General features: G+C 35.3%; 1 protein-coding gene across 1 annotated transcript; it reads left to right on the forward strand.

Moving 5' to 3' along the window:
- Nucleotides 1–2,318: 2,318 nt before the first annotated feature.
- Nucleotides 2,319–20,024, forward strand: LOC114352532 (uncharacterized; the record flags this gene model as incomplete). The annotated part of the gene is made up of 4 exons (XM_028304157.1): nt 2,319–2,523; nt 10,117–10,262; nt 13,549–13,663; nt 19,826–20,024. Coding segments are annotated over exons 1-4 (467 nt in total), but the record flags the coding sequence as incomplete, so codon positions are not given.
- Between the last annotated feature and the right edge of the window lie 3,981 nt (nt 20,025–24,005).

Below are 24,005 nucleotides of genomic sequence, written 5' to 3' on the forward strand. Positions count from 1 at the left end.
TTTTAATTTCTGCACGGACACTGGACAGTTCTAGTTATTCTACTAATAATGCGACAGAAATATTAGATGAGTATAATGAAAGTTCAGTTAATACTTTCCTTCAAAGCTTACTTAGAAATCGGTCTACATAATAATTTGAGGGCCGCAGTTTGTAGTCGCCTGGCATTGGAGTTAACGATGAATTCTTAATAGAAGCAAAATATTTATGTTTAATCAGCCTTAGTCAATAAATCATATCCAAGGCCTTCACTTCTTTACTTTGATAGTAGGTACCTATATGGTTGGCAATTGAACCTAGGTTCAACTTTGTAACCGCTGGAGATTGTTTTTTTCTAAATTAATTATCATCAGATTCGTTTAGAAAGCAATTGAGTGGAGAATGAAAGCATTAATTTTAATAAAGGGTAGCGGCGGTTATCCTCATCAAGTTTTCAGCGACCTTTTTGCGGGTTTCATTTTTGTGTTAATTACGTGAAATTGCTTTTACTTCAAAAAAGGGTCGTTAAAAGTCGATGTGTGGGACCTAAGGATACTTTTACGTGCAAATGGCACACTATGCATTTTTGTTGCAAATTCGCCCGTATACCTACCAACTGAATAAGATCCCGTGGTATTTACCTTGATGAGCCGCGGTATGTACTCACCGCATTTAACCGTCAAACAAACACTTCGAGCGACAACTTGTTTATCCCACTGGACAACATCGCAGCAGCACGGGAATTACACCGGTCAACAAAAAAAAATTTTTTTCTTGCGCATGGATTTTACTTATTATATTCTGATTATGTAAGCAAATGCATATAAAAAAGTGCGATTACAAATCGAAAATATTTGCTTTTTAAGAAGTTATAGCGATTTGAATTTTCTATCTTCATAGTAGAATGTCTCTCAAGATGCACGTCACATTCTCATTGGGATATATTTATAAATAACNTTGTGTACCTAGTTAGTGTCTGGGTTGGAATTAGCTAAAAACCGTAGGGCTCTTGTAATTTAGTAGATGTACTATGGGTATATGCCTGAAATATTTATGTATTTTCATAAAGTTTCTTGATTTTTGAAACAGATTTCTCTTTTACGATTTTTTACTTAGGTAATTTAAAGCCAATCGTTGATTGTTCGAAGCTTAGATACTTAAATAAAATATTTCATTGGCTTAGATCAAGGCAAAGTTGCGTGAACACACCAGGCTATAATTATTCAAAAGAGAATAAAGCCAACCATGTGTACAGTGTACAGTCTGATAGCCGTTTACTTCCACCCACTGACGAATCTATAAAAAGTAATTCGTTACAGCGATGTGGTATCTATATTTTAGTCGGAATATAGGGAGCAAGGTAGTACCTTGCAACTTTTAAAGCTCTAAATAATACCATAGTTTGAGATGAAACTAAAATTTTTAAAATTGCTCACCTTTTCATTATCAATCGTATAAAATCAAATGAATTGCGAATTAAAAACTTTTTCATTACTGAGTTACACCGAAGATAGAGTCTATAGTTTTTGTAGAACCATGACCATAGCGAAACGTTAAAACTGCCATGTTGACAGTATGCTGAAATTACAAAGATTGCTTTTCAGCGTTTACAAAATAGTGTATAAAATACCAGGGAGATCATTGATTAAAATAAATGGCACCAAAACGTAACAAGAAGTTTGCTCAGAAGAGACAATCGGACGCTCCCAATGCCCCTGCCACCCGCGACCCGACGGTGCCTGTCGCAGTACCGGCACCGACAACGTCCAAAGACCTAGCACCACCACCACAACCGCCACCACAACTCCCAGGCAAAATCGANTTTATAATATTAGTGTAGATTATGGGGGCTTATTCGCAAGAAGAAGGGGCACGCTTTCATCAAAATATAGTGGGATTTGAGAAACGACGTTACCAAGGCCAGTATACTGAAAGCATGATAGGGTTAGATTTTTATGAAAAAAATATTCTATGGAACATGACAGGAAATTAGAACTTTTCATTTTTAATAAATATTTGGACTCTATTTTAATTTTTCTCTAGTGAGAATGAATCTTAAATGGATGTTTGTTATGTTTTAATAATTAGAAATAATGAAAGAAAGAAAGAAAAAAATATATTTGGCAACAAATTAAATCATCTCCATGTTCATGCTTCATACATTCATTGATATGAATTGTTCAATTTTTTACACATAAAAGCAAATTCAGAACAATTTTTTGTTGTTATTCTTTTTTCTAGGTTCTAAAGCAATAAAAATAAGCTATGCATAACCCGTGCGCAAAAATACTGTAGACAGTTGTTATTCACATTCAGCCTTCAGTGCCACTCTACCATCGAAGCGAAGCGCGCGTTCCTTTCTGTCTCTCCCAAGTTTACGAAACACACCGCGTTTCTTTTGTTTTAAATAGAATTCGAACGTTTAGTTTTTTTTTATTTGATGGTTTTGTGCCAGTTATGAAAATTAAAAAGTGGAAGTTATAAAAAAAGTTTGTAATAATGTGAATGATGTAGTGATTTATAAAGAACTTTTCTTTCGATGCCTGGTAAGTTTTGGTGTAATCTTAAGATTTTTAAACTTAATTGTTACCTACTGAATACAACAAGGTACCTGCATACGATTTTTGCTGAGCCGGCGCATTTTCAGCATGCTTCAATAAAGTTAAATAATGTATGCACCTAAATTTTAAATGCTGAATAAACTAATTCCATTCTATTCTATAATTCTATACCAAACATTTAATAGAGTACCTAATGTGACAAAATTAAAATATTTTTCTGTAATTCATAATCTGCTTGCCTAATCTAGACAACAAAAACATACAGGGTGTCCCGAAAACAATGGATAACTCTGCAACCATCGATAGGCCTTGCCATGGTCCTAACGTCCAATTTTGACCCCAGTAACATTCATATAAATTAATCTATCTATGTATTATGAAAAAAATTCAAAAACATAAAATGCCCTTTCATAAAAATAATTAAGGTAAGATTAAGATAACTTATACCAGCGAAATTTATTTTAGGAGTAGTCTAAACAATAATATAATAAATTAAGCAAGAATGTAAATATTTGGCAATAACGAACACTCCGCACCTCATAAATGAAATAATACAGGCTTATGTACACATATAGACTCATTTATCAAGCCAAGGCAGTCAATTACGGCTGGCATGTTGGTGGATAAATCATGTAATTGATACTGTTGGAAATTCGCGGGATTTACGATGTTTTCAGAGAGGAAAACTTCGTACATACGCCATACAATATGATACATACGTGTATGAAGTACATACACGTAAGCCTAACAGCCTAATAACAAGAAAACCGAGTCAAATAATGCAAGTATGAATCCAGAATCAGTCAAGTAATCACAATGTCTCTTCTTATTTTCCTACCTGAAAACTGTCCATAGGCTACGAAACTGCAAATTTTAATGCTTAAAGTAGCCTACTTATTTTAAGTTTTTCCTAAAACTTTAACACAACAGCTGATATAAAATGTAAACAACGCTTCAACTGTGGTTTCAACTTAAAACACAACCTTATTGATTATCACGTTATACATACGTCATAAAAGGTTGCTTGGTTTTTTCCTAAAATGACTTGTTCGCCCACACAGTGTATGTAATTTTATATGAAGTCGGTTAAAAAGGTCATCTCATTGGTTCAGATATGACGTAGTGATTTCTGTGTAATAAACGGTCTATATAAAATTATTATTTAAAAAATACTTTCTTATTCAAATAATTACGTTAATTTACATTATGTTAATGTAAAGTTTAGTAAATAATTGAGGCGTTCAAATTCAATGTGAGATTATCCCTAACTTGATAAAAAGGTATCCGAGTTTTATGCCCTATTTCACATCATGCCCTTTTATTTTTGGAACCTTAGGTTCCCCTTGTGACTTCTCTGAGGGAAAATCTATCTTTTACCGATATTGCAAGTAAGTGAAATATAGGAATAATTTTGTAATAAAGTGTGTGACTATCGCTCGTATTCACAAACATTACTATGAGGTCTCACAGTGCGCGTGGACGCAAAGGGTGACAAACGAACCTATCACAGAACTCTATTCGCTGTGCATTCCATTTGCTGCTTCACTTAAGCAAGCATCGTTTGTGAATACGGGCGTATGTGTAGATTTCTATCAATCGAACGTATAAAACTAAAATCGTTTTATTTAAAAGCATAGTCACGAATTACTTATTAAATCGTGTGACATTGTTAAGTGAGTAAATGGATACTTCGCGCCTACGCAGCTTACGTCAAAATGCGTTTTCCTCTAATTTTGATTTTGTATGGTACATACCAGATGCCTAATGCAATACAAGATTACGACGTTTTTGTTCTTACTAATTTTTTATTGCACAGCAACCTAAAGATAAAAGGTTCGGTATGTCTTTTATTAGAAACTATTGTCAATGTGCAAAACAATGTTGCCAAAATACCTACTAATTCACGTTTACCAAGAAATATAGCATTGCATTACTAATATTTACTCAAAGCATTTTTTTACCTCATTTTATTGTGATGCATTTTTAAAACCTTGAACCACGTCTAAAAAAGGGTAGGTACTAATGAGTTCCTAAGCTCAGTCTAGAGTATTTTTCTGGCTGACTAGATAAAAAAGATTTGCTCAAACTTGCAATGTTAATTATTAATCTGAAAAACTCGTCTCACCGTCGCCTTTAGTTCTTGCGCTTCTTTTGTACACATTTTTTCTCGCTTTTACGTTTAGGAAAAGTTAAATAAAGTTTCGCTAACGTCTGCTTTTTGGAGGAAGGTTCCACACTTAGAAATACTTTTTCATAATAATAATGTAACCTTGATTCACATTTTTCATACATTAAACAGAACTAAAATAAGTTTTTCACTAAGGCAAACTTAAAGTCTGCTGGGGTGATTCGTCGTGTAAAGACAAGTAAATTTAAAAGTGTGGATTCTAGTAAAGAAGTGCCAAGTTCCAAAACTGAATACTACAGTGTAGACTCTATACGCAAAACATCTAAACGCTCAACGTCGATAATCATTAAACAGGAGATGTGTAAACAAATGTTTGGAAATGTTTTGTTTGTAAACACGCAAAGGCAGTTAAAGACACGTAGGTATTCTATTTGCGTACGAATACTTACCTATCAGAAGTGAACGTACAAACACCTTTGACAGTAAGCTCTATATTTTTAGGAACAAGGTTTCTATTAAATGTGTATTTTATCTACTAAATGTTGATGGAAATAAAACCCAGAACTTCTAAACTAAAATGTTTGACTTTTTTCAAACCATGTAAGTTTTAAGTAAAACGTTTATCTCTACAAGATATATTAGATCTATTCTCTTCTCTTTTTAGACATGGAACATGGAACTACCATATATGCATTTATTACGTCATTCTTTAACATCACATCACAAACATGACTTCTCGCCTCTCACTTGGAGTTTTATCTTTAGTACAACATCGTTATTTAAAATTGCCAAGTAAATTGTTTCACTTTGCATTTTGCTGCAACCGAGACGAAATTTAAATATGAATTTGTAAGATTTGAATTTTATGGCGAAAATTCATTCTCTTGTTAAAATTTCTTCAAATTATGCAAATGTTTACAAAAATACAGACTTTCAGCAATTTTTAGCTCTACAATAAAGTTGAAATGGCCACTTTTAAATAACATTAACTTAAGTGCCAGCAGATTTAATGAAGAACGAATAAAAGCTTAAAGCACATTTTCATAAATTACTACCAATTTACTGTTAGTTTCTATACTGAGCGATAAAATTAACTATTTCTCTAAAGCTTTGTTAATGTTTCATCAACTGCTGCAATAGATGAGATGCTGAAACAAAGAAATAAATATTTAAGTAGGTAGGTACCTACACTAGCTCCGAAACGTGAAGCACATCGACCTACGATTCAACTACGTGTACGTTCATAGTTTCCACAAATAGGCACGGCATAATCACAGATCACTAATAGCTGATCCTATGGATACCTATGTGACGTCCGCACTGCACAGATCTCATAAATATGGATCAGTGGCCAGCAGTCTGTAATTTGATGGCTTCCAACGCGCATTCTGTCCGAGTCGAAATATTGAAATGAAATTTCACTGTAACACGTTTGATGCGGTTGATGTTGTTGCCGAAATTTGCTTGATATTTAAATGTTAAAAAAAGTATTTTATATACCTGATGTTGAAGTATGTATGTATGGGAAGTGAGGAAATATCTTAATACACAGTTCCATGTTGTTTGACACTACATTAAACAACAACACATATTATTACTTCAATAAAATTTAGTAATGGCAACTTCTCTTGGTTGCCTGGTCAACAATTTTCATGCATACCTACTTAGTTTTTCCGACATAGCAATTGAAATAAAACTTTAGAAAGTCAATATATAAAAGTGAATTTTATCATGGTTGGTCTTGTGCCGTGCATATTTGATGTTTTAGCGTTCTTGAAACTATAAGCTTTATTTACAGCTTTATTAAATCTTTGGGGACCGTATACGACTGCAGTAAAAGCTCTAGCTCTGAGTAAAAGCTTTGAAACATACGACAGAGCAATTTTATGGCGGTATGGCTTTTTGACATCGTAAATCGTATTGTCCTAGGAGTCTTAAAGTTTATCATAAACTATACTCATAGGTACTTTTCTTAGAAATACAACCTGCTAGAAGTTTTAGGGTATTGTCAATTTAAGCTATTTACCTAATCGAAACTCCCCTCAATGATTTCCATTATGACCGGTTAGTTGGGTTGTTCAGAAGTGGATGTCCTATGGCTGAAATTATGATGATGATGAATCGAAACTAGTCAAAATATTAGTTAGAAACTAGTCAATTAAATAATATAATGAAATGTAAGTCTTACCGACACCAAAACATTGACTGGATATTCAGTTCTTTACATCTTCACACCTGATACGTTTGAAACGATTTTCGTACTATCTCTAGTCCGTTTGTCACGAAAATTGCAAAGGAACGGCATTATCTTCCAACGTTTGTCTTCATTCACTCCGATAACCTCCCGGGAAAATAGGTAATTTACTCAGATAACGTCTGTATTCTGAAATGATGCTCAAAACAGGCATATAACACTGCGATTACTTATCTATACTAATATTATAAAGCTGAAGAGTTTGTTTGTTTACTTGAACGCGCTAATCTCCGAAACTACTGGTCTGATTTGAAAAATTCTTTCAGAGTTAGATAGTCCATTTATCGAGGAAGGCTATATGCTATACATTATCACGCTACGATCAATAGGAGCAGATCAACAATGAAAAATGTAGCAAAAACGGTTTTTCACGCGTACGAAGTCGCGGACACAGCTAGAACATGAATAAAAGTGAATAACAACAATAATATTTTACCCAACAGCTTGCCTTTTACCCTTATGTTGGGTTACACAATCTTATTTTAACTTACTTTAAAAAAAGCACCGGTTTTCGTTATACATAGTTATCGTTAAAGTTAGGTGGTGCAACTCAGCACTTTTACCTGTGGATAGTTTAAGAACTTTGGCCCATAATTCCCAGACAATAAAATGTTTAACTGGTTCTCTAATACTAGTTTATATTTAGAGTGTAGTGAACCAAATATAGGTACAGTACGGCTAGTAGTTTGCGTATTCGAATCGCCATCAAAAGATTTAGTAAGAAAACTACAACAGCGCCCTTGTGAACATGTCGTAAAGTGAACTTAGTATGAGAAAGGTTGCACAAAACTTATTTTGAGTTTCAAAATTGTCACATTATCGTATAATTCGAAGTTTGAGTATCGAATTTTGTCGAATACACAAACGATTCGAAGACGAAAGTTGTTCATGCTAGAGGTACAGTGTAGATTACAATAACGGCCCTCACACGTGTATTGGATTTGCCACTGAATAGAGAGGTGTCCTTTGGGATCCTTGTGTACCTATCCCGAGATTAGAGCAACTCTAGGCACATAGTATACCTAAGAACATAATGGGGACATTAACAAAACATAGTGAACAATGTCCCGAATTAGATACCATTAGTATTTTTTCCCAGAAAAGAAAGCCGAATTTTCTTGTTCATTTCTTTTATGGTTTATTGTTATCGTACTATTATATTGTGTGTCATTGTCCTTTTAATGACGAATTTTCCGAATGGACTTTGAACATAAAGTAAAAAGTTATCTACAGGAAAAAGGCTACATGTTTGTGTCTGTCAGACAGTGTTACTTTTGCATTTAGTACTAAATTGTATATAAGTATTCAGTTCCATCAATAATAAAAAAATACAAGAAATCTAAAGCTTTATGTTACTATTAATATCTAAATCATTATACTCTACATATTTTGACTTTCATTTAACTTTTTCATATGTAGAGCCGTTAGCGCATATTACCCGTTTGCACATTAATTAAAACGATAAAAGCTTTTTACAGATAAGATATCAAAGCATTACAAGGAAGATTGTGAGATAAACAAAATGCATTCGATAAAAATGGTTTTTGTTTTGTAAACCCTAAAATCGATAGAAAAGTTTGTTTACCTGTGTGCAATTACTACTCAAAATTATAATTAATAATCACATTATATCTTTATTGATTGACGACGTACAGTTATTGTTTCTACCAGTACTTTTACGTTTACGTCAATCAGTAAGTAGGCACTCATAAATGTTACAAAATATTTTGCTAATATTTTAAATGGGTACTTACTTACAGACTTATGGGCCGCCTGATTCATAGCTTTTATCAAGCTTTCGACAGAGATTGATTATAAGCTGCCAAAATGAACGCCATAAATTTTCACTTAATATCTACATTCAAATCAGTTTTTACGATGGTTTGATAAAGCAACAAATGGTTGTAAATCTATATTTGTCCTACATTTATCGTGTAAGTAACTAATGTTACGCATTCTAACACGTGATACTTTTTTTTATTTTATTTTATTTATTAGGACAACCAACAAGACAAACACGCATACATGGAATTACTATAACTAAAAGTGCTTAGAACTAAGTGTTGTCTTAATTAAAGGCTGCCACAGCATGCAATTCTTTTGTAAGTTATGTATTTGATTTTGTTTGGAGACGTTAGTTTGTCAATTTCAGACACATATATGATTCTCATGGTTTTACTCGTACTTTATTCACGCTTAATTATATTGAGTATCAATTTCGTACACACTATTTAGGGCTTACACCGAACTCGCACATTATCGGGATACCTACCTGACCCATTTATGACTTGGCTACGAAATCAAGTCTCAAATGGAAACGTGATCAATCAAAGAATCTCGAGATACGAATCTAGAAGCCGAACCCCGCAAAACTGTTTAGATCATCGCTCATCTTGATAGGGATGGAGCCAATATAATAATTTAATTTTGCCGCCGTGTAACATAGAAAGTAGGTAGGTATACAATTTAGAGAACATCAGATTAAAAGAGTAGGTCTATTGTGACAATAGACCTACTCTTTTAATGTCCATAAAATAACGCTTTTCATGACAACATATTTTTTATAATGCCACAGTGTTTACAAATATTGAAACCACTGATACCCACGATGAAACAGTTAGGCAGCTAGATGCTGCTAAAATACATTAAATGCTTGGACACTGAGTCCGTGATATTTATAAGCGCGTACGCATTACATCTCTCTTATATTATAAGAGAATACTTTCCTGTCAGAGAATGAGGACACCCATCAATATACTACAATAAGTACTTACACTGTAAGTACAAAGGAAAAGGGTCGGTTCTAATCTTCCATATCTTCAAAAGTACCTGGCCTAGCTTTGTGAAACAAAGCATACGTGATAAAACTACATTTTGTTTATTTATCTATGTACCTAATAATATAAAAATGAATCGCAAAATGTGTTCCTAAGCACATAACTCAACAACGCCTGGACCAATTTTACCAATTCTTTTTTATTTTTCGTTGATGTCCGAAGATAGTTTCTACGGCGAGAAAAATTCGAATTATTGCCGGGAAATCCCCGGGCGATGCCGCGGGCGGAAAGCTAATTTTACATAAAAATAAAAAGCTTTAATAAATTTAGTCTTTATTTTATAAAGCTTCAGATACTTTTGACCATTTTTCTTTGCGGTCCAGTGTAGTTCTACTTTAACAGCCTAATATTTGCTACAGTTCTCCACGCAAGGACGATGTGGTCCCGTAAGCAGTCGGTGTGCAGCGCAGTCAGCGGCGCGTCCAAAGGCGACGATGCAGAAGCCTTCGCAAGCGGCCTGCAGATATACCCCTTCGCTATAGCTCTTAGAGTTAGAGTGCTACAGGTAAGATAATTTTATAGCCTAAAGTGATATTCACGTTATAACAACAAGGGCGACTGTTAGTAATGCGAGAGCTTAGCCAATAGATAACGTCACCATACGTCCCGGTTTAGGCGGGACAGTCCCGGTTTCGGGCAGTCTGTCCCGGTGTCCTCAGCGAAGCCAACATAGTCCCGGTTGCAAGCCGACCCAACGATAGTTTAAAATTATTTTTTCCACTCGACAATAAATACAAAAATACGACTTAGGACTCACGCCACTACTGGAGGCTTAGTTAGTAAGTCATACCAACTATTTTGTGTTTGGAACTTTGATTATTTTGTGTTGTAAAACACTAAAACCTTTTTTTTGTTATATTATTTCCACAGATGTGTCTCGCTTTCACATAAATAAATGGTCACGTTACCAATAGATCAAGGCAAGTTGTAATTGGAACATGTAGGTAATGTGCCCTGAATGGGGCCTACATACTTATACATTATATGAATTTGAATATGAACCGCGACTCGACTGATATAAGAGTAGTACTGTTTTCAGTCTAATATGAAAGAAAAGTACTACCAACCTACAATTTAATTTTGCTGGAAGCGAACAATTAATTAATGTTATATCTAGTACAATTGTAGAGATAAACAATATTAAACGATCTCTACATTAGTTACCATCATATTCCACATTGATTTCTAAATCCCCGGATAAGTAAAAGTACACAAAAGCTTATAAACAACTAGGGTAAACCAGAGAGTGATTGCCCACCGGTAGTGATTGCCCACTTTAAGAATAATATTGTCAGGTACTGACTTTGAATCACTCTAGTTAGATTTGAATTTACTAAGTAGATGGCTCCGAGATCAATGTACAGTAGATTTAAAATTTACAATAGGAAACACTAAAAAAAAACAGTTATGGCGGATTTTGTCAAGACGGGTGAAAATGTTACTCAAACAGGTAAAGACTTTAACAATTTTACTAAGGAATTACTTGCTTAGAGGTTAAATTTTTTTTGCAAGTTATTTAATATTCAACTAATGGTGTATAGTCATGATGAAATTAGAAGTGTTTTCTCCATTATCAATGAAAATAACTGATAAAATTTGATTTCTAACGGTCATTTTAACGGTGGGTAATCACTGCACGTAAATCTGTATATTTTTAGTTATTGCCCACCATCATTTCAGTTATTGCCATATGTTAATGTATAGTTATTGCCCAGGGCAATTATTATTAGAGTGTTGCCACCATGCAGTAGCAGTGTTTAAGTTGCTCATTGCTAGACTTGTTTTGCAATTTACAGGCATAAATATTGAAATGGCTTTTAATGTTTCATTTTCAGTATGCCAAAGACTCCAAAAGTTCAATATAGCATAGAAAATTTGCAAAAAGCGATCGAAGCTGTACAAGATGTATCCAACAATTTATCTACAAGATAAATTGCTGAAAAATATGGTTTGGCTTGAAAAAATTGATAAAAATTCAAACGCAAATACAAAAAATGAAAATCCTACGTTAAATCTACTAGTGAAAATGTTAATTGTAAGGAAATAGATACAACTTTAGGGAAGAATAACCAACAGCTAATTGAACATTCTGAGCAACCACTTGAACTGATATCAAAGAAGATAAAAAAATAAATACATATAAAATTTACATATAAAATTCAAATTTTTGCGTCATCTATGTTTTGAAGTAGATGATTCTGTCTCTACCGATTCTGACTCATCAACATCAGCTCAAGAAATATTTGATAATATGTTAATAAGGCCAAACGCAATTTATTTTGAAATTTTGAAGACTGTACTACTAGAATTTAAGTTTAATGTTTTGTTTTGTTTATTTAAAGCCTATTTTGTCATTTTAAAATTGATTATTTTGTTTTAAGATACTGGGCAATTACTGTGCTTTGATGTGGGCAATTAGTGTAAGTAATGGGCAATGACTGTACTTTTTGGAGGATTTTAAATTTATTTCAATATTTTCTAAGTTACGTAAGTTTTAACTAAAAACTGTTAATATTCTGTTTAACAGTTTATTGAGTTATAAGAAAAAAGTCATAAATGGTCGATAATTAAAATACTTTCTTTAATTTTTCATCTCAATGTGTTTGAAATCTTTAAGTGGGCAATAGCTATACGGTTTACCCTATGTACTTTAATTTATGGAATAACAATCACTACGTGGAAATTTTCGACCGATCAAAATTACATTTACTTCATGAAATAAACATTCTCTAATCTGCTTTAGCGAGGGCTGAGCAGAAATTAATCAATATAACCAATCAACCAAGCTGACTAGTGATTACATTTTAATCCAGTTTGCCTGGGATTAACCCCCAGTGGCAGCGGTCTACCGACAAAAAACGGTTGCTTAGATTTTGGCTAACTTCCCTATAGATTAGTGGTGACTGAAACCTTTTTTATGAAACAGAAATTAATTAAAATGTACAGTGAGAGATTAGTGCGTCTGCTTTTTATTTTGAAGACATCAATTTTTTAAGCTTCTTAGTTCTAGTTCCTTTCAACGATTTAATAACGCAACGCTTTTACTTTTATATTAATTGAAAATAATACATAATTTAATACCTACCTATTTGGGTTATTACTTAGTATTTTAAATTCAAACTCGGGCAAAGTAACTAACTATTATATCAAGCTACAAATCTTAATTTTATTGTATGCTAACGACTTCAAATTGAAACTCTACTTCAAAGTTTGTTTAAGCTTTAATAACACTCAGTAAAGTTGTTATCAATGCCAGACTAATTTGACTAAAACTGATAATATCTTACAGAGCGAGTACGCTATGATAGATTTATTTTGTGATAAAAAGTAATAATAATAATAAATACACTTTATTGCACACCAAAGTAAAGAACAGAAAGAAAAGGAACACACTTAGTAAGTAGTAGGTACTTAAAAATTAAATTAGGTTATTATTATGGCATGAATTTACGAAAACATTGTTAGAATATTATTTCTGAATCTTACGTACCTAGATTATTTTGATCCTTAAGAAGATGATTCTGGTGCTCAAATACAACAGTTTTTCATTATAGAACATCAAACATAGAAATTTGGAAAAAAGTGTTCTCCATACTATCCAATCACCATTTTATTTAACTGTGACAATTTGTATCTGAAGGTGAATTTGTTTTGATTTCGGTTACCTGTATAAATACGAACAAGTATTTGAACGACTAAATCACCCTGTTCGGATCGGAGATTGTTGTTATTAAGTACTTCAATCATCACTGATGATGTTCAAGTAGTCAAACTTGGTAACTTTATCACAGATAGTCTGCGGTATCGGCGGGCTGGTGGTGGGCGCTGTGGGCTGGCTGGAAGAACGACAGAAACCGATGCTGGGGCTAGGAGTCCCGGCCGGCGCCGTTACTGTGCTGGCTGCAGGTTTGTATGATGACCCAAGAGCTAAGCATACAACGCATACTTACGCCCGTATCCACATAAGATACTTGCTTAAGTGAAGCAGCAAATCGAACGCACAGCGTTCAATAGAGCTCTGTGATTGGTGTGTCACCCTGTACGTCGACTCGCACTGTGAGTCCTCATAATGTTTGTGAATACCGGCGATTGTCATGTGGGAGTACGCGTACGTTACTTACTTATGTGTAGGAGAAGCACAGGCCTCACCCCAACCTATGCACCATCGTCACTGTAGTACAACATACAAAATGCCTTTGGCTTAAGTTCAGCAGTGGACGTCCTATGGCTGATAAGTATTATTCCGTTGCTTAAAACTTTTGCGCTGCATGAATCACAGTGAATTGCCTTACGCGCCTTTTGTAGCACGAATTTAATTGTCGTTTTACCCATGCAATCATACACTTAAATATTTATCAAAGTGGAACCTACCCAATTAGAGAATCCAACTAAGTAAAGCATTAATATTCTGATATATTGCACAAAATAACTAACGCAGCACGGATCAACAAAGTTAGCCGGAGCGAAACTCTGCCCTCACAAAGCGATTGCGGTTTAATCCCGTTTAATCAAGCCAATGTTGACACTGCCGTCTGTCACGACCAGGAAAAGTGAAATTTTAAATGCTACCATTATAAATCATCTGAGCGCAATTTGGTCTAATGCTAAATTTCTCAAGAATATAGGGTTAACATAGAGAAGAGTTTGACATTTTGAAAGAGTTGGGATTACTTTTTGCATTAAAGTAGCGTCTATTTTTATTCATTTTTGTAAATAGAAAAGAATAGAATGTATTTATTTGTCTTAAAAAAGGTCCATAATAACGACCGGTCCAAATCTTTAGAAGAGGCCTTTGTCAAGCTGTGGACTTTTCGCTGGAACAAACGAACAGTGTACAACAGTGGTATCAGGCAAAATGATCTATATGACTCTGTTTAAACATGAATGAGTTTGTAGTGGAGATGTCAAAGGCTAAAAAACGTCAGGATAAGAAGCCAAAAGCTTTCACATAATCTGACGAATCCAGACAGATGGTAACCCTGTACGAATTGCAGTTTCCAACTCCGCATAGAAATAATTAGAATAATATCATGTTCCCTGGGTATTTGAATATGGACTTTGACAACTAATTTGAGTTAGTGACTGTCCCTGACGGCGCTGTGTTGTGGATTTGGTTGTGAAATAAATAGATATTAAGATTATTTCTGGTTATATTTTAATTTGAATAATCCTAGTTGTCCTTCCTTTTATGTTTTCAATTTGTGATAGTCGTATACTTAATAAGACAGGGTCCTCGAATTAACACTAATAATGGTGCAAATGCAGTAGCGAGGTTTTGATACACTTACCATGGGATCGGGATGCAGTATTGTCCAATAATTCGATATGAGGAAGCATACCTTGATTCTGCTTTTGACATGATATTTACTTTGATAGTAGACTAGCGACTGGCTGATGATGACATTTATTTGATAGACCTCTGATTGCGCTAAATGAACAAAAACATGAATTCGTGTAACCTTGTAAAATTATGTGCCCTTCGTTCGTTCGTTCGTTCGTTTCAGCCAAATGACGTCCACTGCTGGACCCCTCCTCCTCCTCCCCCTCCTCCTCCGGGCTGGAAGACGTAGCGTGGGCAGGCCTCCTACTAAGTGGACCGACGACCTGGTAAAGGTCGCGGGATGAACCTAAATGCGGGCAGCGTAGGAACGTTCATTGTGGATATGTGCCTTAATTTAATTTTAAAAAGTATTTTCTCTATTTCTAGTTGCAAGGTTACCACAGCGTTTCTATCTGCAGTCTCAAGGGATAACGTCAGTCCTAATCCAGAGAGGTCGTATTTGATTCCCAGCTCGTATAAACCTCAGTTATAATGAAATGTGTGCAGTATTTTGCAAAGGTATCCCTGGAATTGCAATGAAACTTTTAACAAAATATAGACACGTGTTAAAATAACATTGACTTGTGGTGGTATAGTTGATTGATGGCACATCATCAGACTATACATTTTATTGCAAAATAGCTCTTGTTACATAAGCCACAGAATTTAATTTGACGTGTCGTAGACTAAACGAAGTTCAAAGTTTCATCATTAGAATGCTACATTATCCCTTTATAACTTAGGCTATTACACTGATACACGCAGGGGAAACCGCAAAGAAAAGCTAGTAATTAATATTACTACGAAATAAGTTATTAAATGATTCACGGATTTTTTTCCAAAGTAAACCACTAAACCACCCACAGAATCAAGGAGCATTCGGTGGGAACCTTCTGAGAATATAACTAGGGGTTTCTAGTCAACTGAAAGACTACTTGAAATCCAGCATTTACGGGAATCGCTATACAAATATCTAACGCCCGTATTCACAAACGATGCTTCGTTGCGTTCGTTATAACGTTACTCTGCAATATACTAGTAGATCCGGCGTCGTTATTATATGAAAATATCACAGAAAATACGCATATACAAAATAGAATACAGTAGGCCCAGCTCAGAGATAACTTACAGTTACATGAAAATTAATAGTGAAATAGGTATACGGAAGGTTTCTGAAGGGACCTAAAGAATAAAACTGAATCCTGACCGACTACAAAAAGTGACATTCGATTTCACAGTCACTTCACGGAGCTAAGTAAAAAAATGAGCGATAAAAATCTAGGCATCAGTGAACCCACTGGTATATCTTGCAGTATCATTTTATCATCTGATCTGAATGCAAGCATAAACATAAAATTACACTAGCGTTTGAGATAGTAGTGATCTGCATGGTTTGAACGATCTTTGAAGATGGATAGTTACAAATAGGTTATTGATTTATTTATACGAGTAATACTGTTGTTTTTACAAGCTTTTATTTTAATTTGCAAAAGCTAAAACTCAAACAAGGAGCTTTTACTGTTTCATACACCAAGAAATATAATTAGGAAGAAAAAGTTTGAATAAGTATTGCTTTTTTATGTAGCGACGTTAATTAATTTGGACAGCCAGTCAACCCTCAGTTGTACAATGGAGCACAAGTAAAATGTTTTATTAAAAGTATTTAAAATATTAATCATTAATAATATTTGTTTTTTACACATCAAACTATCTAAATACTTTAAGTTACTTACCTAGTAAAAATGTGTAATCATAAACTTATTTCACTCCAACGTTAAGGTTTTCTTTCTTTTCATGATATTCTATAGAAGACCTCGTCTTCAATATTATTCTATTACATTCAATACTGAAATGTAAGGGCACCTTAACAAATGCGCGAGCTCATTTTCATATTAAGAGAATATTTAGATGAGATGTCTATTCACGCGTAATTAATCGCCGATGTATTATACTTTGCACTTAATACACTTTACGCGTATGTACCTACTATAGTTACGACTAAGTATAATGTAGAGATACTCAATCATTTCTTTCTTAAGAAGAAAGGGTTTTTGCGCTACATTGTGATCAGATTATTTAACAGGTAGGTGACTTCTTAGTTCTTGCCAAAAAATATCAATCTAAATATATAAAAGGAGAAACTGACTGACTGACTGACAGATCAACGCACAGCCTAAACGGCTAAACGTAGGAAATTGAAATTTGGAAGGGACGTAGCTTAGGTACCGTAGAGGTGCACTAAGAAAGGAATTCCCGAAATTCCCACGGGAACGGGAGTTAGCGGGAAAAAAACATTTGTATGAAAAAATCTAAACCGCGTACGAAGTCGCGGGCGGCCGCTAGTATCTATTAAACACTTAGAAACTTCTTGGGTAAGCATAACTTTCGGGCTTACGTTTGATTCATGAACGACCCCTCATCACTGCTGAACTAGAAGCTAAGGGTTTTATTTTTAGGCAACCAGTGTTGGTCCTATGGAAAAAGTTTCCAAATTCTTCTCTTTGGAATGTGAATAGTTTACCATAGTGGGCACCTTAACCAAAAAATTCATAAATTCTGAGGCAAAATTTCTGAGTGCCTCTAAAATTTAATAAAATATGTCAGTGCAGAAGTGTAATATCACCCTCGCCAAGTTTTCGCTCTAAATTACCTGGATTAAAACTTGAGGTGACATTTCCACTTAATGGCTTGAAAACATGATTAAGACGGTAGACTGAAGAAGAAGCTTTACAAATGATATAATGAAGACATCAGTATTCTTTGTTATGCGCAAACACGAGTATTATCCTGGAATCACAATGTAAATGGAACGAACAAAAGGAAGCAATGTTAAAAGCAAACCCAAATTCCATTAACAGAAAAATTAATACTTTTTGCGGATAATCCTAGAAACCTACATTCCTCTTCGGATAAAATCTGCATGCACTGACGTGTAACCCGAAAATATCACTGGAATTTCTCTCGAAAGCCGACACCACGAGTTTCACATGCTACGCCTGAAAATATTGTAGCTAGGTTTACACTAGCATGTTCGTTTAAGATGGTTCAGAAATTGTTGCGTGCACTGTAATTTTAGAATATGTACATAGATTCTATAATGTGTTACGTAATTAATTTAAGCAGGTTAATTCTAATTTTGGAGATATTTTGCCATGAACATATGTATTATTATCAATAACTAATTACTTACTAATTATTGAAATTTTATAAACGTAAAACATGACGTTTGTGTTCTTCTGAAAATGTTAGAGTTATCTTAATGGAATCAGAAGTTTTATTTCATTACTCATACAAAGGTTTCTGTATAAGTTCAATTCTTCCTTTTGAATTTGACGAGCCTTTTCATGCTATACCAATAAGTTATTCAACAATGAAGCTTTCAAACGCGGCCCATGTTACACATTCACGAAGTGTTGTTACGCGGCGGAATTGCTGCCTCCATTATAAATCTTTATGCTACGTCACGCCGAATACATTTACCCAAACATTTTATACAGGTAGCGATGTTATATCCTAAAAGTACGTACAAAAAGCGAAAAAAGCTTATTTTATGGATTCTGTTCTTCAAATACAATAACTGACTAAAACGCTGATCACTATCTTTAATGATAAAACTTTAAACATTGAGCACAAAAACCGTCACCTTTTAAAATGACCTAGACAAATACATACATTTCTTCCGCGCCTTCCTCTCAAATCGTTTTCATACCTATCTTACTTATACCTACTTTAAAGAGATCGTCGAAAGGTCGTGTGCATGTAGAGTATCTTTCTCACCATTTCACACTAACGTTTATGTAACTTTTTCATCATTTGAAATCTGGGAATATGTACTCTTTTAACCCTTGTTTGTACACTTTATTTATGTGCTACAACACGTACGTCGTACACTATATTCTATGTTCATGTTTATTTCAGACAGGTAAATTGTAACTAAGACGGATCGCTACACACATTATTTTCCAGGATAAGAAGAAGATGGATTTGAATAACAAAGTTCTCCAGAATAAACCAGATTGTATCTGAAGGCGTCGCTTGACCCGCTTATATAGAATGCGTTTCCCTTGTAGGGAAAGTGGGAAAACATCAAAGATGTAGGTCAAACGCTTGTAACGAGAAAGACTACGTCTTTTTGTTGCTGTTAGTACGATTCGCTTACGACTTTTTTGACAATTCGTTTGTTCTTTACCAAAGTTCTAGTATCTCTAATAGAGCGTTATGTTTGAACTTTATTCTTTCGAAGTAGAATGAATAAAATGAACAACTTGTCTAATTTTCCTAAATACTTTTTTCGGTTTGTTTGAAAGTTTATTTAAAAAGCTTTTGTATAAGGTTCTTAGGTAATTATGATTTCTGCTCGAGCTACTTCGTGATAGGATATTATGTACTACAATTTACGTTTCAATAATTTGTTATTTTATTGAAAAATCTCAAATACATGGATGCATTGCAGAATCGGTCTTTATGGAAATCCTTCGAGGAGGCCTTTGCCCAGCAGTTGACGCCATTTGGCTGAAACGAACGAACGAACTCGAGTTAAAATATAGACACGTAAATTAAAATAACTGACGCTGGCCGCTACCAACATGGAAAGCATTGAGGGAGGCCTATGTATATGATGATAATGATGAAGTAAAATTATTAAAATACCAATGAAAAGGGCTATTGTGTGCCAAATGAATACAAGCTTTAGCGCTATCTCGTTATCTTCGCGATCCAAAATAATCAATTAGCGATAATTACTATAGCAACGTCGGTGTACTACAGCCGAGGGTTTGGCGGCTGGGCGTCGGCGCGGGCGCGGTCGAGTCGGCGGTGGGGCGCCCCCTGGCGGGCCCTGGGGCCCTCGCCGTGCGCCGCGGTGCCCCTGACCACGCTATGGACGGCGGCCCTGGCTGCGCATGTGGCTATGCTGGTGTTTTGCATCAGATCCTTGATGAATATTGGGTAAGTTAAAATTCTTGACTCCATTCTTTGTTATTCTTTAATATTCTATGTGAAAAGTATAGCATCCCCATGGGATTCCCTATTTCATGCGCGATGACAGTAGATCTGGCTGTAACTACGCTGGCTTTCTGTCAGTAGATCTACTACCCAATGTGTTTATCTACCTATGCACCACATGCATTGGTGGCATAATATCTCGCCCTAGAAAATAAATAAATAAATAGAAAACATACGAAACTTCGGATAAAGTTGTTCCCGAAAGTAGTCCTGCAGGTTCTTAATGAAATAAACGTTGGATTAGTTTGAAGATTGTATGCTTCATTTATCTACACTAATATTATAAAGAGGAAAACTTTGTTTGTTTGTTTGTTTGTTTGTTTGTTTGTTTGTTTGTTTAGTTGTAATGGATAGGCTCAAAAACTACTGGACCGATTTTAAAAATTCTTTCACCATTCGAAAGCTACATAACTCACGAGTAACATAGGCTAAATTTTATTTTGGAAAAAAGTAGCGTCCCGTAAAATATTTGGGATTTTCATAAGACGTGGAAAAGCGCCATCTATCGTCATTGGTTAAAATCTTCTTGCGCCTGACAAAAAATTTTGAGGTACCTAAATATTCATGAAGGCAAAGCTGTCAAACGCCATCTATCGACATCATTAGTAAATTAGTAACTAAATATTACATGTACTATGAATAACGCTGTTCGTAAATAATATAGAAAATTTAATAAATAAAAATATTTTATGTATTTGAACCATTCCCTGTATGTACCTATTTGAATCATTCACTGTGTTTAAACGAGCAAATCAAAGTGTTAATTAGTGACTTTTTACAAACTTCCTTGCAAATTCTTATTAAGTGCCGCCATCTACCGAGATGAATATTAGGGTACGGTTCAGCGGCGGACAAATGGGATGGGCGCGTGGGCGATTGTAGTTAAATAGGATAAGAATTACTTCGTTTTTGTTTTCTGTATGTAATTTGTTAATTTTTTGGTAGGGTCTTTATTTTAATTACTTAGGTTGGTAGGTACCTACTTACTTATTTGATTTTAATGATAATTACTATAGGTACGTATAATTTTAGTAGAAAGAAAGGTCATTGAATGACTAAGTGACTCACTCACTCATCACGAAGTCTCAGAAACTACAAGTCTCAAAAGAGTTCTCATAGGGGTTAATGGTCTATTCCACCTGGCTTTGATCACCAAGATGATCAAAGTGGACTCCAGTTAAATAATTTTTTTAGTGTTCTTTGATCACCTATAAATAAATCATACCTCTGAATTGTCACATACATGTCCAATTTGTTTATTGCGGTTTTTAGAAAATATCAAAAATGTTACAAAACAAAATATGTAGTACAACAATTGGACATGTGACTATTCAGAGGAGGTGTGATTTGTTTGTAGATGATCAAAGGACACTAAAATAATAATTTAACTAGAGTCCACTTGGCTCACCCAGGACATCGTATCCGTGGGTGATCAAAGGCACAGAATAAATTCAAAGGACACTAAATTGTCGCTGTAAGTCCACTTTGATCACCTGGCTGATCAAAGCCAGGTGATCAAAGTGGAATACACCTCCTTTTAGAACGTAGGTAGTCACTAAGACGAAATTTTGCAAAATTCAACCCTTATGGGAGTTAAAAAGGGGGTTAGAAGTTTGTATTGCAGTCCTCGGTTTTTAAAGTAAGAGACTTGAAAGTTAAAGTGTATGCTCACTATGATCTCTAGATATTGTGGAGGTGTACATATACTGTTCGGTACACTGTGGTACTGTGTACACATCGGTTTGCCGACGATATTGTGGTCATGGCAGAATCGTTGGAAGATCTTGGCACAATGCTCGAAGACCTTAATCGATTTTCCCAACAGGTAGGCCTGAGGATGAACATGGACAAAACGAAGCTTATGTCGAATGTCCATGTTGCGCCCTACCCAGTTTCAGTTGGGAGCTCAATTCTCGAGATTGTCGACAAGTAGGTATGTCTACCTCGGACAAACGATCCAGCTAGGTAGGTCCAATTTCGAGAAGGAGGTCAATCGTCGAATCCAACTCGGCTGGGCAGCGTTCGGGAAACTACGCAACATCTTTTCGTCCAAAATACCTCAATGCCTAAAGACTAGAGTGTATAACCAATGTTTGTTACCAGTGATAACTTATGGCTCGGAAACGTGGCCTCTCACTATAGGCCTTATACAGAAGCTCAGTTGCACAGCGTGCTATGGAGAGGGCTATGCTTGGTGTTTCTTTGCGAGATCGAATCAGAAATGAGGAGATCCGTAAACGAACCAAAGTCGCTGACATAGCCCGACGGATTAGCAAGCTGAAGTGGCAATGGGCAGGGCACATAGTACGCAGAACTGATGGCTGATGGGGCAGAATAGTTCTGGAATGGAGGCCGCGTACCGGAAAACGTAGCGTGGGACTTCCACCTACAAGGTGGACCGACGACATCGTAAAGGTAGCAGGGAAGCGCTGGACGCAGGCCGCTTCCAATCGATCAACATGGAAAGCATTGGGGGAGGCCTATGTTCAGCAGTGGACGTCCTATGGCTGAAATGGTGGTGGTGGTGGTGATGGTGGTACATATACTGAAAATGTATCATTAGAAATCAACTACGGGGGCTAAGGAGATAAAAGGAGGGTTGGAAGTTTATATTATGAAAGTCCTATGTGTTTAAAGTAAGAGAGTTGAAATTTAAAATGTATGCGCTATAGATGCTAAGAGCGGATTTTACGAAACTCCACCCCTAATGGAGTAAAACGAGGTCCACGCGTACGAAGTCGCGGGCGGCCGCTAGTTTTTTATATATTTGTAGTTTATACACATAATACAGTACAGTGGCCGACTAAATGCCAGGTAGCATTCTTTGCCAGTCAACCACAAGTAAATTAGTGAGACTAAGGCAGTCCAAAAAATATGACGGTCATTTCAGATTTCAAGATGACCTATGTAATTTAAATTAGAGGTACTTTGCTTGCTGGTCTCATATTGCCCTTAATGGTTCCATTCACATAATGTTTCGGTACAAACTCTTAGGCTGAGTTGCATCATGATAGCGGTTTAAGTAAAAATTTGTGTCAAAGACAGTAACAGTAACGCTGACTATAACGGTTACAGGTCCACACACCAACCAAAATTGAGCTCGAGCTGTTACTGTTACTGCTAAAGTTATGACGTCATTTTACTTTTTGTCAACTGGTGCAACTCTATTCTTGCCTTACCGATACTTTAGCAGAAATGTCGATGTTTCTGTCAAAGTAAGATGGTGCAACCCAGCCTTAATATTGTTTACCAAGGTTATCTCAATGTTAATGGTTATGCTCAGTTCTTATAAATGATTAGCATTTCGCGTGGCGATAATGGTCTGTCGTTTGTCCCTTAAATTTGGCTGGGCTATCAAATTCTGTTTTAATAAGATATTATATCTCTTTAGCTATAAAGAGGTTAAAGACTTATTAAACATGAAAATAGAGAATCGAGGAAAATTCCATGATTATGAAATTATACTCTTAAGAAAATTAAATCGATATCCATTTTAAGAATTTTGACCCTTTTTCGACACTTTGATAGTCTTTAAGGTCCTTACCCCCGTTAAACCACACCATCATTTAACTCAGCCACTAAAAAGGGATTCTAAATTCGAATGTGTCAGAATATTCGATGTGGAATCTCTGCCGTTGATTAGCCGGCTGACTGGCACGCCACTCCAAAGCGCATGCCACAAATTTCCGTGGCAATCACGCAGCGTGGAGTGAAGTGTTCAATTTCAGTTTTCATTTGAAGGGAAATCTCGATGGCTCTCTTTTTTTAGATTAAATATTTTAAATATGTAGATTCTTCGACTGCTATACTACCTACGATTAACGACGATGACTTTCTTTTTTTTTAATGATGAAAGCATTCTCCCCGCAATATCACTCACGTAGTTATTGCTCTATAACAAATTCTTAATATAAACGCCATGTG

The sequence above is a fragment of the Ostrinia furnacalis genome, unplaced genomic scaffold (assembly GCF_004193835.3).
Source record: "Ostrinia furnacalis isolate ACB-3 unplaced genomic scaffold, ASM419383v2 OfSCF1402, whole genome shotgun sequence".
NCBI classification, from domain to species: domain Eukaryota; kingdom Metazoa; phylum Arthropoda; class Insecta; order Lepidoptera; family Crambidae; genus Ostrinia; species Ostrinia furnacalis.